At 38.5% G+C, this 19,645-nt stretch overlaps 1 protein-coding gene across 2 annotated transcripts in view; it reads left to right on the forward strand.

The window, feature by feature from the left end:
• Positions 1 to 926: 926 nt before the first annotated feature.
• VN2R643 (vomeronasal 2 receptor 643) overlaps positions 927 to 19,645 on the forward strand; it is a 96,036-nt gene continuing 77,317 nt past the window's right edge. Inside the window, exons 1-2 of one of the 2 annotated variants that reach the window (XM_056801017.1) lie at positions 14,489 to 14,736; positions 16,930 to 17,221. In XM_056801017.1, the coding sequence (XP_056656995.1) occupies positions 14,489 to 14,736; positions 16,930 to 17,221 (540 nt within the window). 2 annotated transcript variants of the gene reach the window in all.

The following is a 19,645-nucleotide window of genomic DNA, read 5'->3' on the forward strand; positions in this document are numbered from 1 at the left end:
TTTACTTGCTCTATCTCATATATGCAGTCACATTTCTTTCCATGACATCTTAGCACAGGCTGTTCCCCATGTCTGCAAGATGTTCTCATGTGTCTCAATCACTCCAATCTTTTGGTTCCTTTAAAGCACATCTTGAGTACCACTTTCTACAAGAAATAGACTGAGTCTTCAAGTTACTCTATCAAAAAGCCTCCAATTTCTTTTTATCCATTTTGTGTGTCTATTTTCCATTTTTGTTGGGTGTGTTTGTATGCGTGCAAGTTGTTTCTTATCAGTAAAATATGAGCAAGAAATATCAAGGATGATTTAATTCCTCTATGTTGATCTCTAGCTCCTAGAACAGTGATTGGCACACAAAGGGAAGTTAGCAGACATACTTAATGAATAAATGAATGAACTAAGCAGTCAGAAAATGCTGCAGACTGGATCTACTACAAAATTGTGTTATGTCATCGCAGTTGGGCTCTTCCTGATACAAGGACACTTGGGTATTACTTCCCAACAGCTCATCAGTGTGTTCATTTCCATTCACAAAATTCATAGAGCACCTCATTGTCCTTATTCCCAGCTGATGACAGGATCTTCCAATATACTGAGAAAACAGAATCCATTAATTTGATCTTTTCCTTCTGTCTTCCCTCTATCCAATGCAGAGTTCATATAAGATATTCTTTTGCCTTTGTGTAATCCAGCGCTTGATTAAGGATGAAACCAATCAGTTGCTCACTCCTAATCTCTACCAACCTCTAAACTCCTACATTGTCCCCTCTTTCCACTCACTTAATGGCTGCCCTTTAAGCACTGGTCACCTCTTTTCATGGCTTTGAAAGGATTCCCCTAATGACCCACAGTCTCTCCACTATGACACTGTGTTTCTGTGCATGTCAAATTTTGCCCATTTCTTCATTTTCTGTCATTTTAGGTCCATGCTCAAACATTACCAACATTTTCTGACTTTGCAATTTGCTGTGGATGAGATCAACAAGGACCCCCATTTGCTGCCCAACATAACCCTGGGATACCAGTTATTCAATAATTTACATTCTAACAAACTAGCTGTGGAGAACTCCTTGACGTATTTATCAGGGAGGGGTCTGACCATTCCTAATTATAGCTGTGGCAGGCAGCACAAGTCAGTGGCGGTCATTGGAGGGATGTCGTCTGCACTGTCCATGTCCATGGCCACCATTCTAGGGCTCTATAAGGTCCCACAGGTAAGGAACTTTTGCATATTTTAATCAATCTTCTCTTTGGGGTTCAAATAGACAAATCCTTTATAATGTGTCTTGCTGCATCATTGGTGATTCAATTAGCAAAGATCAAGAAATTCTTGGCTCTGTTTTGAAAACAGAAGCTCCAAAAAGTGGGCAAAATTGCCTTCCTTGATGGGATTCACTGTGTTATCTAGATGAGGCGATGCTCTCTCGATTCATTTGTTTTGCCTCTGATGGTTCTGAACCAAGTCAAAACCTTCCCAACGAGTAGTCCTGCCCTCTCAGTTCACCTTTTATATGTTTGAATACCACTGTGCAGATTTTTGATGGAAGAGATTTCTTTTTCTCTCACCTCAGAAAATTCTCTTTGAAAATATCTCTGTGCCTTTTCCCTACAAGTATGAAGCACAAGAACTTCCCTTTCATGCTCTGAGCTAAGGAATTCCATCATGTTCTGTGTTTAAAGTTATCTTCCAATTCCAGCTGCTTCCTTCTGCAATCTGGGCTTGATTTGCTCAATATGTGATGAATCTTTTCAGAACAGAAATTGTTTATTCATTCAATTTAACTTATTTCAAGGGAATGTCTTTGTCTAGTGCCTAATATATATTTCATAACAATAGTCACAGACAATCACGGTGAACTAGATGTGACCTCTGTGCGATCTGTTTGGAGAGGCATCAGGGCAATGTGGGCCAGTTAAGTACAAATTCAAGATGCATTTTCTTTTTTGTTCCCAAACCAATCCCTCCCTGGGTAATGGAGATAGGCACATGCATCCTAACAGTCAGAAATTAGATATGCCAATAAATTCACTGATGCTCCTATGCCATTGCTCATGTACACTGTCCTTGTTTCCCTAGAACATATTTTTAGTATTGTCACAATTTTGATTTTTCAAAGACCAGGTGGTTTTTAAAAACACTTTTAACCCTCACTTTCCATTTTAAATCAATACTGTGTATTGGTTTCAATGCAGAATAGTGATAAGAGCTCGGCAATGGGGGTGAAGTGATTTGCCCAGGATCAGAGCTAGGAAGTGTCTGAGGCCAGATTTGAACCTAGGACCTCCCTCTAGGCCTGACTCTCCATCCACTGTGCCACCCAGCTTTTCCTTTTTTTAAAAAAATCCCTTTTTAAAAAGTAATATCTTATGAATATTTATTTGTAAAAGTCAGTTTTTCTTCCAGGAAATACTGAGGGAAAGTGAAATACATGATTTATTACTCAAGTGTTATTCAGTACAATTTTACTCAAAACAGATTTATTAGGCTGTATCAGTTGACAGACATTGGACTAAAAGGTAGGGATTGTGGCAAATGAAATTTCAAAAACCTAAGAACCTCCTGTTGGTTGTCCTGTTGGGTCACCAATGGCACGCTAATTAAATTGGCCCTCTAAATTGTTGTTGTTCTTCCTTTGCTCCAGAGCACATGCGTTAGCTGTGACACATTCTCATCTGCCCATTCTGGTGGAGATTGTCTTCATGTGCTTGAGATAGGCATAAACTAACTGCTGAACAAGTCTGATCCTAGTAAGCCATCCTCAGTCTGGTTTAGAGCATCTGCAAAGAAGGTTTTCCTGGTTTGTGGCCACTGAGTATACTCTAGCTTCTTGGACCCATGGCTGAGTGTGGGTAGATACCAAAGATGTATTGGTTTATCAGGGAAGCCTGACACATCTGCTGAGGAGTCTTCCTGGTCCCTTGTCAGGGTTGCTCACTCACCAATTATTCTGCTATTTCCATACACACATGCACTGCTTTATGTTGAGATTGAGGTCTCTGTTCCTTGACTATTTCAGGTTTCCCCCAAAGTAGGGCAACAATTCTCCCCTCACCCCTCCGCTTCTCTTGCAGGAGTTGTAAACTGTCTGCAAGATATTCTCATGTGTACTCAGTCACTCAAAATCCTTTGGTTCCTTCAAAACTGATCCTGAATACCACTTGCTCTAAGAACTTTACCCTGAGCCTTCCAGTTACTGGAACAAAACACCAGAAATTACCTAGTTTCTATATGGTCATTTTATTGTGCTGTTTATGTGAAAGTGTACGAGTTGTTTCTTATGAATCAAATATAAATAAGAAATGATGATTTCATTTCTCTATTTTGAACCCTATCTCCTAGAATAATGATTAGAATTTGGAGGGGAGTTAGCAAAAACACATTTAGTGAATCACTGAATGAAAAAAGCAGCTAAAAATGTCGCAGATTGGATCCACTTCAGATTGAGATTGTTATTGTTCCAATTGAACTGTCCCTGTGATGATGCCATCCGTGGATTACTTCCCAAGTTATTTCCTATTCTTCTTTCAATAGCTGATCAAAACCTTCACTTGCTTTTGCAAACTTCCAATATCATCTCATTCTCTTCCTTCTCAGTTGAGGAAATTACCTTAAAAATATCCTGAGAAAACAGAAGTTGTAACTTTGATCTGCTCCTTATCTATTCTTTATATCCAATGGTCTATTTCCACAGTTGGCCTGATGAAGAGATGCATCCAATCACTTGCATAGTCTTAGTTTCTACCAACTTCAAACTTCACTTAATAACTATCCTTTAAACATGGGTCGCCTCTTCTATATGGCCTTGAAAGGATGCCCCTAATGACCCCCACTATGATACCAAGCTGTTTCTGTGCTTGTCAACAGTTGCCTAGTTCTTTCCTCTCTTCCTCTGAAATTCTGGTATAAAAACCTTGGTGCAATTGTTGGTGTTCTTCCTTAAACACATCCCTCTGGCTATGATTCTCTGTGGCAGGAGAGTTTCACTAAATCAGCTTCACTAAATGCTGGCCTGGGTCCCAGTACTTAAATGGGATTTCTAATTGATCAATTTAATTTTGAATTCTGACAACTGTATGCTGACTAACCTATTTGGTGCTGGTTTATAAGCACACCAGCTTCAATCATTCATTCATTTGTAAACAGTGGGGGTAAAAAATACTGTGCCTATCCAATCACGCTCATTCTCAGTGCCTGTATCGTGAGGCTCCTATGAGAACACAATAATATTTGACCATTCCAGGAGACGTAATAAAAGCCATGAATCTTGCCCAAAAGGAAATGACCTTTTGTTCTGGAAAGGGGAACACTGCTCTTAGTCATGAGCTACAGCCTCTGGGTGAAGAACTACACAATGCCACTTATCACATGAGAGAGGAAAAATATCCAAGAAGTATTGAAGAGATTGAAATAAAATGTTATAGGTAATGATGAAATAGTAGTGTCTTCCCTTTCCAGAATCAAAATTCATTTCTTTTAATATTCCTGAAGAAAAACCAAAACTGAATAGAAATTCTCACTCTCAAATATAAGCACCAGGAGAATGAATAAAGGTTAATAGGAAAGAGAACTCACAAGGGGATTAATAAGGTTAAAGTGCTTCCATGAGAAGATGACATTTGTAATTCCTAAGAACTTTATCATTATTAGGGCAGTTAGAGAGAGAATACATTACCAAATGATATGAATGTGAGTTGAATATGATGGGATAATATCTAAAATCATTAACTAAAGTGTGAAAGAGGAACACAGTGGATGAATGGTTAAGGGATAGGTGGAACAGGGTAAATAAACTCACAAAAGAAAAGCATAAGAGCTTTTACAGTGGGACGAAATGTGGGGGAACAGGAGAGGGGAGTGTTTGAACCTTACTCTCATTGTAATCGACTCATTTGGGTATAAAAATCCATCTTATCATAGAGCTCTGATGGTGAATCTTTTAGAAGCCTTAGATACCAAGTGCCCAAACTGTAACCCTCACATGGCATGTGAGTCCCACACTATGCCCCAGATGGAGCAGGGAGGAAGTACTCCCATTGGGCTGCTGGGCACAGGGTCATCATTTGAAAAATGTCCTCAGGTGCACATGGGAAGAGGGAAGGGAGCAACTCTCTCTGGTATACTCTAGCAAGGGTGCCTTAGGTTCACCAAGATGGCCCTAGAGGAATGCAGGAGGGAATGGGGATAAGAGAAGGGAGAGGATAGAATGGAGGACAAATTGAGGGAGGCAGTGGCCAGAAGTAAAATAATTTTGACGATGAACAGGGTAAAAGGGGAAAGAGTAAGATAAACAAAGGGAAACTAGAATGGAGGTTAAAACACAGTATACATAATATTGAAAATTTATTTTATAAGTTTCTCTAATATGTGCCTTAATTCTCAAATACATAAGAGAACTGACTGAAAATATATCAGAATCTAAATCATTCCCTAATTGATATATGGTCTAAAGAAATGAAAAGGTAGTTTTCAGATGAAGTAACTAACGTTATCTATAATTATATGAAGAAATGCACTAAGTCATTATTAGTTAGATGAATGCAAATTGAAATAACTCTATGGTACCACCTCATACCTATCAGATTTGATATGAAGACAGAAAAGGGAATTGACACAGATTGATGGAGAAGTGGGAAAATTGGGACACTAATGCAATATTGGTAGAATTATAAATTGATTCAACCATTCTGGAGAGGAATTTGCAACTATATCCATAGGATTTTAAAATCATAAAGACAGGGAGAGGAGTCAGATTGGTGGCTTAGTAGTAGTGAAAGTTGTAACTGCTCTGATAATCCTCTCAAAGAAATCTTAAAATAGTGCCTTTAAATGACTGGTGTCATGGAGCCAACAAGGGGATGGAATGAAGTAGTTCTCCTATGGAAAACCATTTGAAAGGTGGGCAGAGAGGGTTTAATTTCATGCGATAAGGAGGAACCAGAATTAAACTGTGCACAGAATGTAGGCTACTCACTTCCCACCTACTCTGCCAGGTTCCAAACCTAGGCACAAATAATCTTTGAGATGGCTGAACCCTTCCAAAGACAGCAGCAGAGCATCCCACACCCAACTCTTGAAGTCCCAAGTCCTGGAACAAGCCTATAGGGAGGCTCCAAAGACTGTAGCACTTGGCCCATTCAAACCTCCAGTGAAGCCTCTAATCCCTGGACAAAAAACCTGACAGCACTGCACTGAGTCATACAAGCCACCAGAAGTTCTAGAGGAGACTTAATCAGTAGTTTTCAGATCATTCAGGCTACGACCCTGGAAGAACTGAAATTTGCAGAAAACGGTAACTAGAGAAGACGGTAACAGCTAGAAAAAACTGAAGTTTGAGAGAGTATATTCTCTAACAACAACAAAAAAAAAGCCCACATTTTAGATGTAAGTAAAAGCAAAAAAGTAAAAGGCTGGTAAGATGAGAAAAACCCCAAATAAACACCTGACCATAGAAAATTTCTATGGAAATGAAGATTAAGGCACAGGCTCAATAGGGGAGAGAGAACAAAGGAGCCAAATGCAAAACTTCAAAGAAAAATGGAAATTGGCCACAGATATTGGAAGAGCTCAAAAAGAGATTTAAAAAATCAAATAACAGAGGTGGAATAAAAATGGGACAAATGAATGAAAATAATACAAAAAGAAAATAACCTCCAAAGAAGGAACCAATGTGGTCTTGAATCCAAATAAAAGCATTCTATATTTTGCTTTCTTTATAAATTTTTTGTTTGAATTTTCCTCCACCGAAGAACTAATATGGCAAATATTTTACAAGTCTGCACATGTAAAATCTGTTCAATTGATTCTTGTCTCTGAGGAAGGATGGGAGGGTGGGGTCAGAGAATTGGGGGCTCAATTTTTAAGTTTATTTTTTATTTAATTAATTTAGAATATGTTTTCATGGTTACATGAACCATGTTCTTTTCCTCTCCTCCTACCACCCCACTCCTGTAGCCAACAAGCAATTCCACTGGGTTTTACATGTGTCATTGATCAAGTCCTATTTCCGTATTATTGATATTTGCTCTAGTGTGATCATTTAGTCTACTTTCCCAGTCATATCCCCATTGACCCTTGTGATCAAGCAGTTGTTTTACTTCTGCATTTCTGCTCCCATAGTTCTGGATATGGATATCTGGAGGTGGATAGTGCTTTTTCTCATAAGTCCCTCACAATTGTGCTGGATCATTGCATACTTAGGATCTTTTTTTTTTCCTCGATTCCTTTAGGCATGCACTTGTTTTTTTCATATTATTGCAACAATGTTTTAAACATGATGATATTTCCAGTGCATATTTGATGGCTATCTTTGTTTTATAACAATAACTATTGGATTTAAATTTTTACCTCCTTGTATATTGTTTGGGTCCAAAGCCATGCTGCAAGCATTATTGAATAGAAGACTGACAATCCTGTTAAAATAGCTGATTATTTTCATCTTGGGAGTATTTGGAAAACTGTACTTATTAGAGTCTGATGCCATGATTTTCACAAACATATGCCATTTGAAATGTTTTAGGAGTGATATTATTTATTTAAACATACCCTTGTTGGGCAGCAAGCATACTACTCTGCTTATTTATTTCTGTGATATCTTGAAATGTTCCTTAGGGTTCAAAGCAATTTGATAGAAAATAGATTAGGAGACCTCATCCAAGAAAAGAGAGGGCTGCTAAAATGTTCCAGGATCATAAAGTTAAAATGTGTGTGTAAAATTGTGTAAAAATTAAAATGTATCAATAATAAAAATATTATATTTTAGGAGATTTATTAATGATCAACAGAAATCAAGGAATAAAGAGGATACAAAATAAAGACCACGTGCCCATGGCTGATTAGCCATTTCAACCCCCCCTTCCCACATAGCACCATGCTTGCTGCAAACCAAAAAGAGGTGCAAATGGACTTCCTATTCACTAATATCCTCTGTCTACAGGAGGTATGTAACAACAGGAAGTCAGTGAGCTCCAGGGAAATGTAGTTCTTTTTTAGGGTAACCGATTTTCAATTATACACTTTGAAGCCCAAAATCTTCTTGCTCCCTGAATTAGTTCTGAAAATAGCAAAAAACACCCAAACAAACCCAAAACTTGAGGTTTGATATAGTGTCTCCCCAGTCACAGATGAGGAGAGCCCACACCTCACATAAAGTCCTCAAACTGGGCTGGGATCTGGATATGAGAACCTGCTCCTCCCCTGGGCTTAGAGCTATGCAGTGACTTCTTGCTTTAGAACTTGGTCCCTATTTAGGACTTAGCCTCAGACCTAAGAGGACTGCTCACTCTAGTGAAGCATACTGAAGCAGGTTCCCTCGCTTAGTGCACTCAGAATGGAGAACTTGGGAATCAAAACAGGGTCTTAAGGAGCAGGTGGTCAGGGGTGTATATTCCATCTTGATTCCTAAGGCTGAAAGTTTTATAGGAGACTTGGAGCTGTCAGCCCTGGTAGCCAGCCTCAATCCTTCCTTAGTGGCCTTTACTGTGGCACCAGTGACAGTTTCCAGAGACCATTCTGTTGATCTGGGTGATGGATTCATTTTCTCTCTTTATGTTGACCTGGGCTGAAAAAGGATCAGACTATGATTTATTGGTCATTTATTGATAAGATCAAGGTTTTTGTTGTATTTTGTTAAGGGAAGACCTGTTGTGGGTTTCTAAGCTGAAAATTTTCCAGCTAGTTTTTCTATTCATTGTATCCACTCCTCATTTAAAAGTATTTTCCATTTGAGTCTTGTACTACATAGAACTGTCATATTGCTTTAGTCTAGAGTTTGGAAAATCAAGACCTGAAATAAAGTTTCCTGGCTACCCAGTGTGACAAGGAAATCACTTTAAAAGACTGATATATATTAATTTAAGGTCGCCAAGGAATTCAGCTATGTAATTCCTAAATGAAAACTTAAGTCAGCAGTCAATCTTTTATGGAGTTTAATTACAATAGGAGGAAGTAATTAGAGATAGAGAGAGAGAGAAAAAAGGGAGAGAAGGGAATAGGGCTTAAATACCCCTTCTGTTTAGGCTGGGCCAAAAGGCCCAAGCCCTTAGATAGCTGGGGCAAAGAAAAGAGATCAGTCCCTATTACTCACGTGACCAAAATGGAGAAACAGTCCCAGAGGCCCCCACCTTCAGCTTCCTTCAGAGCAAGCTTCTCAGAGCACACCCCAACCACACCGACCAACTTCTAAAAAAACACCTCCAGTCTTCAGCCCCCCTATCCTTAAGGAAACCATCCAAGTTCCCTCCCCTCAGTCCTCACATCTACCAATCACTGTCCATCAATTTCCCTGTGCCAATGGAGGCTCTAGCTTAACCCAGGACCGCCCAGAGGTTTCTGGCTTTGCACATGTCTGTTGAAGGTCATATTTTCAAATAATTAAATCTTTGCTCCTTTGCTACAGCCCTTTCTAAATCCTGTTAACCTGAGTAGGGTAGAGATTGGAATAATTAAATTTTGATCTAGGCTGCAGCCCTTACTCAATCCTGTTAGGATTGAATAGGGTGGAGATTGATTCCAAGTATCTCCATTGTATCAATTCTAAAATCAATCATGACTCAAAGAAATTCCTGTTCTATGCTTAAGCATAGGTCAAAGTCCTTTCCATTGTTCAGCAAAAGGTTTCTGTCCTAAAGTACTCTTAAGAAGGGAAGAGGAGGAAACTCTCATGCCAATGGGATTCACATTCCAATAGCCAAGACCCACTATCAATAGGGAATTTTTCAAGTATGAAATTTCCCAATGGTGAAATTTCCAACATTTATAAGTCTAAGAAATTTTGAGGTTTACACCAGTTTTAAAAGTGAGAATAGCTTTTACATTTAAAAGATTCTTTTTTTAAAAAAACCCTCACCTTCTACCTCAGAATCAATACTATGTATTGGTTCTGAGGCAGAAGAGTGGCAAGGGTTAGGCAATGGGGGTGAAGTGACTTCCCCAGGGTGATACAGCTAGGAAGTATCTGAGATCAGATGTGAACGCAGGGCCTCCCATCTTTAGGCCTGGCTCTCAATCCATTGGACTACCCAATTGCCTCCTCTTTTTCTTTTTCTACAGAAAAATTATTATAAGAAATATTATTAAATAATAGGGAAGACCAGATTTGGTTCATAGGTCCCTATTAAACCCTTGGACTTATATTTTGTCAACCTCTACGTTAGACAGAGGTTGAGTTATTCTGTCCTCTCCCAATCTTGCTCTTGAAACCAAGAATTTAGCCACCATCTATTAATCATCTGTTTAGTGCAATGCATTATGGGAGGCATTGTGCATACAATGGTAGGCCAAGCTTCAATTTGACTCTAACGAATGCCAGGCTAAGAGTGAAATTGGTCCTACATAGTTAATTTGGCCAGGATCACAAAAGTGAGTCAATATAACATTACAAAGCAAACTCCAATTCCTTATTGAAAAGGGCATTTAAAAAGAAATCTTTTAAAATAGCCTTTACTACATAGGAGTTTGTTATAATGAAGATGTGATAATGGAAAATGGAATAAATGGAATAAAATAAATGTTAATCCAGACTAAAATCATTCCTTAAATGCATGGGTTTAATATAAGTGGCTAATCACATGATAAGTATAGTAAGGATAAAATATGCTGAATGAGTGGTGGTTGCACAATGGGAAATTGATTGGAAGACACAGTCAAGGGATTCCCAGAAGGGGCAGGAATATCTGGGTCATGATCAGGCTGGATGGAGGAAAAACTCATGGTGAGGAGACCATCTATCTCTTGGAGTGTTGTTAGTCTTGTCCTTAGTCTCAGTAAAATATTTGGTACATAATGAAAGCCTGATAAAGTTTTAATTCCAATAAATTATTTATTTCAACTTAATGATGGCCTAGTGTAGATGAGAGGGAAGAGTATTAGAGGGCCCCAATTCAACTATGGCAGTTCCTAGATTACTCCTTTCTTAGACTCCACCATGCTAGGAGTACCATCAGTTGTTACACTGGCTAGTTTAGCCCAGTCCAGCTCCAAATCCTTCACAGTGTGGGAAATCTTTTCATAGATATCCTCTCCTGTAGTTGTTCCTTTGATGCTTTGCAGTGTAGCAAGCTCTTCTGTGACTTCAGAATTGTCATTTATCCCACAAATAAAAATTAGAAGTTGTGCAGAATCTGAACACCATTGCTCTCATTGAGTGCCAAGGAAATTTGGAAAGCTTTCTTGCAGAGTTTTGCAAATGCTGATGCAAATTGTTGCCAGAGGTCATCATACACCGATTGATTGACAAGGTCACAGTCGGAGGAAGGAAGATCAGCAAAGCAGACCCAAGAATGAGGGCCACCTGCTTATTCCTCTTTGTGACTTCTTTCCCTAAATTTTTCCCACTAGTGGACTTGTTATTATTATTCTCTTCTCAATACAGGAGAAATAACATGAGAGCAAGTATTTATAAGATCAATAAATATATAGCCTACTTTAAGTCTGCTAGGCTATTTCCCCCAAAAGGTTGCAATTACAGAATAAAAGCCCAAAGATTACTGCCCATGACCCCTCCTCTCTCAAGCACAAGATATGCTCCCAGGCCCTACAATAAACACCAGCTGAAAGATCAAGTACTATAATGAATCTTGTCCTACAGTCACCACACTAGAATGCATTTGTTGGAACAGAAGCCAAGCAGTATTACTAGGCAATTCAAAGCAACACAAGAGAAACAGAACTTGTAAATTGAGGAAAACTCCAAAATTGGTCTGGCTAAAGTCCTCACACTTTGATATGGATATGTTTTTTGTTCATCTCCCAAGTAATTATGATGGATAGTAAAAGCTGACCAAAAGCACAAAGATCCTCTCAACAGGTCAAGGGGCAATAACTTACAAAATGGCTTTATTCACATTAATCATATCTATCACAGAGTGTCATAGAAACCTAGTAAATGATCACAGAATTCTTCGTGGTAGTAACATCACACGAGTGTTATTTAGGTGACTTGATAATATCCAATCAAACTGCAGAATGTCACATATGTAGAGAATTGATTATGTGTGTGTGTACCAAAAAACCTATATAATAAATGTACCATGATACTCTGGCAGAGCACTGGGTGCATGTAGAAGATGCCTACAAATGTGGGTTGAATGCAAGGTGTGTCTCATCTCCTTATTCCGTCCATGATGCCACACCTGGGCAGAGAGACCCTGGGTCCTCAGAGAGGCAGGTGGACGGACCTCTGTAAATTGTCTCCCATTTCTTCAATCCTTCATGTAATTGTAGATCCTGAAAGACTAACTGTACTAAGTATGTCTGCCTTTTCTGGACACATCTCTTTGGAAACAGAAAAAAGTCACTCTAACAAATTCTTCCTCCACAATGGTTTGCCAGTGCATGCTATTAGCTGGGCAACTTGAAAACTTGCTCACAATGATGAAATATTTAGCTGCTTCTGCTTCACTAAAGTATTTTGCTGAGTTGTTGATGTATTTTTCAGTTTTAATATTTAATCTTTTCTCACATCTCCAACCAAACAATCATATTCATCTTCATGGTGAGCTTGATAATGTCAACACAAATTGTATTCTTTGAAGACAGATGCTATATTCTGGCATGTCAAACACACAACTCTTTCCTTGTACTGCATGAAAAAGTAATGTTAAGTCCACTGTTCTTTGAACATCCTACACTCTGAGTCAATTTTTCTCTTTCTTCATGACATTGTTTCCAAGAGATTCCAAATTGCTATTAGTAAAATACATATACATACATATATATATATATATTCAGCCCTACAAAAACAATATACCAACAATAATTTTGTCCACACAGAGGCTTACTGACTGCATTGCCCATCAATGCAGTCTGATCTGTGTCCATCAATGCAGCCTTCCCAGTCCACATCATTTCAGCCTTACCAGGGGCCATATTGGTGGAACTCCACTTTTACCTCAGACTCACACTGGTGCGGTGCAGGCACTAGCACAATTACAGAGCCAGTTCCTCCACCAACTTTCCAGTTCATGCTACCCTGTGAGAACTGCACTGAGATCTGTGGGTAAGTCCCATGCAACCAGATTCCACAGCAGGAAGAAAGAAGACATGACACGTGTGTGTCCTCTTGAGGTCTGTATTCATGGATCTGAAATGATAGACTGTAATATGAAAAACAAATGCCTCAGTCCCCCCATATAGTAAAATGGCAACCTCATACTCCCCCAGATGCACAACATAATGGCCTCTATGATATGTAGTGCATCTGGGGGAGTGTGAGGGCCATTGTACTACCATGTTTCCCCCCCAAATAAGACACTGTCTTATATTAATTGGATGCCCCCAAACCAGTGGCTGTGGTGGGCTTCTCACAGTAGAGGCCCCCCGCTGATGTCACAGGCCAGATCACCCCTATCCAATGCGTGTATACAGTACTGGAGGCAGTTCTGGGCCGGTGACACTGGGATAGTGGAGGCTGAAGCGCTGGCTGGGTTGGGTCTGTCCCACCTTGCACAGGCCCATAAGGCAGCAGTGCACACAGTGTGGAATCCCCTTCCCCAGATCGCTGCTCACCATACTGATGTCTTCCATTGTGCAGCCACATAATCCTTTGTGCGGTGCCTTGTTCTCCTTCAGTTCCTCTCAGAACAAGATGGCACACAAAGGATTATGTCACTGGAAGTAGTACTGTACGTGAGTGACTCTGCCACACGCATTGCTCCTCTCACTGACCACCAATGAAAGAAGGGCCCATTTTGGAAGTGTGGTGGGGGCCAAATACATGGCCTCAGGGGGCCTCATGTGGCCTGCGGGCCATAGTTGGGGGACTCCTGTACTAGAGAGAGGTATGGGCAGATTTTTGATGAAGGAAACTTTAATCTAAAACATCATCAAGGTTCTATTTTTAATTGATCTTGTCACTATCATTCACATTTCCTTTTGTGCCCTTCTCATGTCAGACTCTCCTCTGACTCATTTAACATCTGGTGATACTGAGTCATTGCAGTGATTTGGACTGATGAAAATGGAAGTATTACTTCAGAATACCCTGAAAGTTAGCTCAAGAGGGATCAGAGAGACTTTTGGATCATCTCAAAACTCAGGGAAGCTACGGATACTTCAGAGACAGAAAGCAGAAAAGCAGCTACTTTGTCCCTCGAGTTTTTAACTCAAAAAAGAGGCTGCAGGTGTAGAGTTGCAGGGCAGATTGGTTCCCAGATGCTCTCACTTTCAAACACTGGTCAACATAGTTGTTTGAATTGTACTCCAGAGGTCTGAAGATGTGGCAACTTTCCTTATCTGTCCAGAGGGACCAAGAAGAATAATATCCAGGAGGCAAAAGTGTCCTATAAATATCCCCTGAAACCCTTTGTCTTAAACAGGGGCCGGTCTCATGTCAGACACTTATTTCCCGAGTATTAGGGACTGTGCAAAACTTGTGCATCTATTAGAAAAGTCCTTAGTCTCAGAGAATGTGCCGATAGCTGAATGAAAAAGACCTTCAGTAATCTTAGACTCCCTGATTCCTTGGTACTTTATTGATTTTGGATAGTTGCCATGGGTTTGAGCAAACTAGGATTCCCTTTCTTTATAGTATTTGTGATCCTCCTGGTTTTTCAGATTTCTTTTTCTGAGTACCAGATAGGGGAGCATCCTTGCCAATTAAAGAGACCGTACAATCCTACATATACAAAGGAAGGAGACCTAGTCATAGCAGGCTTCTTCTCCATGTTTTCGATCACTGAGTATAATATTTACCAGTCAACCTTCTCATCTTCTCCTACATGGATTGTTGCAGACAAGGCGTAAGTTGTTATTTCGGTTTTTTTTTTCTTGCCTGGTAAAATATATTAATCCATATTTTTGACTGATTGACTCTGTCAGTAGAGTAATATTTTATATGGCCTCACAGATTTGGTTAAATCAAGGACTTGGGTTTGGAAATGTCTATCATATTGGTACTCGGGAAACAGATAAAATCAAAGGCTTTAAAATCATTGTGCTGTTTAACAAGCAGGAAAATAGAAAATCTATACAAACAGGAGATCTCAAAGGAAAGAATCTTGAATTCATCCTTACAGACTGAAACAACTCTTGTAGGGTAAACTTGGGATTCAAGTGGCAAAATGATATTCCTGAAGAATATCCTTTGTTGAGAAGTTATTGCTTCCATATTTGGAAGAAAGTATTCTTTATCAGAGGCATATTGATGAAGAAGTTCTTGGGATCATTTATTTATGTAAGCCTCGGATAAGATTTGGGTTGGGAGAGTCTTTCTATCTTTACACAGGAAACCGATCAAAGGATCTAACAGTACTTACCTAAGACATTAGAAAAGAGAAATCATTGAGAATCTTACCATCAGTGCAGAATTTTATCCAACTAAGAAATTCAAAAATTCTAATCAGGCCATTTCTGGAGTGCTGCATTATTTTCTGGTCCCAGGATGTAGATGCTGCTAAGAAAATTTGTGTAAATGGGCAAGAAGAATGCTGAAGAGTCTTAAGACATTTCATAGGGTATTCAATTTTAAAGAATCCTGGTGGTTTTAAATAAAACCTGGGTGGGGGAACATTATAATTTATATATATATATATATATATATATGTATATATATATATATATACATACATATATATGTGAAAGACATTTAATTTGGAAGACTCATTTGATTTTTTTTTACCTTATACCAAAGATCATTAATAGGAGATATAGTTCAAATTTGATGATGGACAAACACTTCCTAATGGTTAATGTAATTTAAATGTGGCATGCTTTTGCTTGGAGAGGCATCTTCCTCTGTGGAGAAGGAGCTGAAATAAAATGTCAAAGGAACCCTTATCATATTTTCTGTAGAGATGAACCTTTGAGTGTAAAGATTTGTGTTTTCCCAGAATGGCCAAAAGAGTATTTGATAACATGAGAGTGTGTGTCCATATTGGCACTAATGAACATCCCTGGTTAATTATTGCCTATAAAACCAAATGAGAATTCATCTTTTGAAGTCTGCTAGCCTTTCAGGCTCTGACCCAGGCTTATCTGCCTTAGAAGGGAACAATATTCCCCTTGAAGTAATCTACATTGAATCCAAACTGATTTACTTGTTCTATCTCATATATGCAGTCACATTTCTTTCCATGACATCTTAGCACAGGCTGTTCCCCTTATCAGGAAGATGTTCTCATGTGTCTCAGTCACTCCAATTTTTTGGTTCCTTTAAAGCACATCTTGAGTACCACTTTCTAAAGAAATAGACCGAGTCTTCAAGTTACTCTATCAAAAAGCCTCCAATTTCTTTTTATCCATTTTTTTCCTTTTTTGTTGGCTTTGTTTGTATGTGTGCAAGTTGTTTCTTATCAGTAAAATATAAGCAAGAAATATCGAGGATGATTTAATTCCTCTATGTTGATCTCTAGCTCCTAGAACAGTGATTGGCACACAAAGGGAAGTTAGCAGACATACTTAATAAATTAATGAACTAAGCAGTCGGGAAAATGCTGCAGACTAGATCTACTACAAAATTGTAGTAGCCCCAATTGGGCTCTCCCTGATACAAGGACACTTGGGTATTACTTCCCAACAGCTCATCAGTGTGTTCATTTCCATTCAATAACATCATAGAACACCTCATTGTCCTTATTCTCAGCTGATGACATCATCTTTCAATACACTGAGAAAACAGAATCCATTATTTTGATCTTCTCCTTTTGTCTTCCCTCTAACAAATGCAGAGTTCATATGAGTTCTTTTTGCCTTTGTTTAATCCAGCACTTGATTAATGATGAAACCAATCAGTTGGTCACTCATAATTTCTACCAACCTCTAAACTCCTACATTGTCCCCTCTTTCCACTCACTTTATGGCTGCCCTTTAAGCACTGGTCACCTCTTTTCATGGCTTTGAAAGGATTCCCCTAATGACCCACAGTCTCTCCACTATGACACCTTGTTTCTGTGCATGTCAAGTTTTGCCCATTTCTTCACTTTCTGTCATTTTAGGTTCATGCTCAAACATTACCAACACTTTCTCACTTTGCAATTTGCTGTGGATCAGATCAACAAGGACCCCCATTTGCTGCCCAACATAACCCTGGGATACCAGTTACTCAATAACTTACACTCTAACAAAGTAGCTGTGGAGAACTCCTTGACGTATTTATCAGGGAGGGGTCTGACCATCCCTAATTATAGCTGTGGCAGGCAGCACAAGTCAGTGGCAGTCATTGGAGGGATGTCATCTGCACTGTCCATGTCCATGGCCACCATTCTAGGGCTCTATAAGGTCCCACAGGTAAGGAACTTTTGCATATTTTCAACCAATCTGCTCTTTGGTGTTCAAATAGAAAAATCTTTATAATGTATCTTGCTGCAGCTTTAGTGATTCAATTAGCAAAGATTAAGAAATTCTCAGGTCTGTTTTGAAAACAGAAGCTCCAAGATGTGGGCAAAATTGCCTTCCTTAATGGAATTCACTGTGTCCTCTAGATGAGGTTATGCTCTCTTGATTCATTTGTTTTGCCTCTGATGGTTCTGAACCAAGTCAAAACCTTCCCAATGAGTAGTCCTCCCCTCTCAGTTCACCTTTTTATATTTGAACACCACTCTGTAGATTTTTGATGGAAGAGATTTCTTTTTCTCTCTCCTTTCCATTTTCAAATTGATCTGTGCCTTTTCATGACAAGTATGAAGTACTAAAACTTCCTTGCAGCATTCATACTTATAAATTCCATCCAATTCTGTGTTATAGATATCTTCCAATTCCAGTAAGTATTTTATTCCTTCTAGAATTTGGGTATGATTTGTTAAATATTTGATCTATCCCTTCAGAAGAGAAATTGTTTATTCATTCAATTCAACTCATTTTGTGGGGGATTATAATATGATGATCATATTCTAGTGCACATATGGCCACTGTGCAATCTGTTTGGAGGGACATCAAGGCAGCATAACAGAATTAATAGATGAATAAGTGTAAATTCAAGATGTTATTTTCTTTTCTGTGCCAAAACCAATCCCTCTATAGGCAGAGGAGATAGACACATGCAGTAGAAAAATAAGAATTATTTATGTCAATAGATTCACTGATTTCCTATACCATAGCTTGTTTATACTGTCCTTGTATCCTTACATGATCTTTTTGTATTTTCACAATTTTTATCCTTCAAACATCATAATGATCTATCATCAGTTTTTAAAAAGCAAAAATTATCTTTTATTTCAGGAAACAGTCAGGATTAGTGAAATCCCTGAATTGTAAACCGAATAAGATTGAGTACAATTCTGTACAAAACATTTTTATTAGTCTCTTTCATGTGACATGCATTCTTCTAGAATGTAGGGATCATGCTGAATGAAATTTCAATTAATTATATAAAAACTTCCTATTCCTTCATGTAGTTGTTGTTGTCCTGTTGAGTCACAAACAGCACCCTAATTAAATTATGTTTCCAAATTGTTGTTGTTCTTCCTTTGCTCCATAACACATGCTTTAGCTGCTTCATGGCCATTTTGGAAAGAATTCTCATCTGCCGATTCTGGTCGATATTATCTTCACATGCTTGAGGTAGACATCCCAACTGATGAGATTTGAAGCCAGTCAGTTACCCTTAACTTGGTTTAGATTGTTTACAAAGAAGGTTTTACTGGTGTGTGGCCACTGCATATTATAGCTTCTTGGAGCCACATAGGAGTGTTGGAGTACTGGGTATTCATGGAGGATTAGCACCTCTGGTATGAGGACTTCATACCTTTTTCAGGGCTGCTCATTCACAAATTATTCTGATATACGGATTTAAACAGTCATTTAAGTTTGTATGTATCTTTTGTAAGATATACATTAATATTAATAACTCCAAGTATTAATTTATAAAATTTATTAATAATCACTTGAAGTAGAAGAAATAAAGAAATACAAAACCTAATTACCTAACTAAAGTAAGATGATGTGTGTGAATTCTCCTGCCTGGCTCAAAGCCAGCTTCAGCAGCTGCATTCAAGGAAAGAGAGAGAGAGGTAGGATCACACCAAGACTTTATGCACTATCCACACAATATCCATCTATTTTTTTCTCTTCAATGTCTTCTCAATACAAACAAACACTGAAGGAAATCATTGAACATTGCTGTATCAGCGAGTATAGATTGCCAGTTGAATTGGGATGTTCATAACCTTAGTGACTACAAGAGGTAGGAGATCTGGAAAGAAAAATCGTTCAAAACACTGAGGCACAGAGCGAGTTTTTATATTTATTTAATATCAAGGAATCTACTTCAGCTGAATTTTGAATATTTGTATTCTAAGGATTTTTGCTAATGTTGTTTAAACCTTTTAGACGTGTCCCACTTTTTCTGACTCTATTTAGAGTTTTCTAGGCAAGGATCCTAGATTTTTATGTAATTTACTTTTCCAACACATTTTTCAGTTGAGGAAACTGAGGCAAACAGTGACAAACACAGCTAATAAGTATCTGAGGACACATTTTAACTCGGAAAGATGCCCTTTTCTGACTCTAGGTCCAGCATTCCATCTGTTTTGTCACCTAGATGTCATACTTGAGGGATGTAAACTTAAATTTGCTCTGAAAAGTACACTGTTGCTAGCACGCAAATCAATATAGTTTCTGATTCCTTCTTTGAAGAGAGAAAGAAGTTTCTAATCTTCTGAGGAGCAAGAAATTATTTTATGTGTAAAAATCTTAGAGCCTGAAATAGACTTC

This window comes from Monodelphis domestica, chromosome 6, assembly GCF_027887165.1.
Source record: "Monodelphis domestica isolate mMonDom1 chromosome 6, mMonDom1.pri, whole genome shotgun sequence".
Lineage (NCBI taxonomy): Eukaryota > Metazoa > Chordata > Mammalia > Didelphimorphia > Didelphidae > Monodelphis > Monodelphis domestica.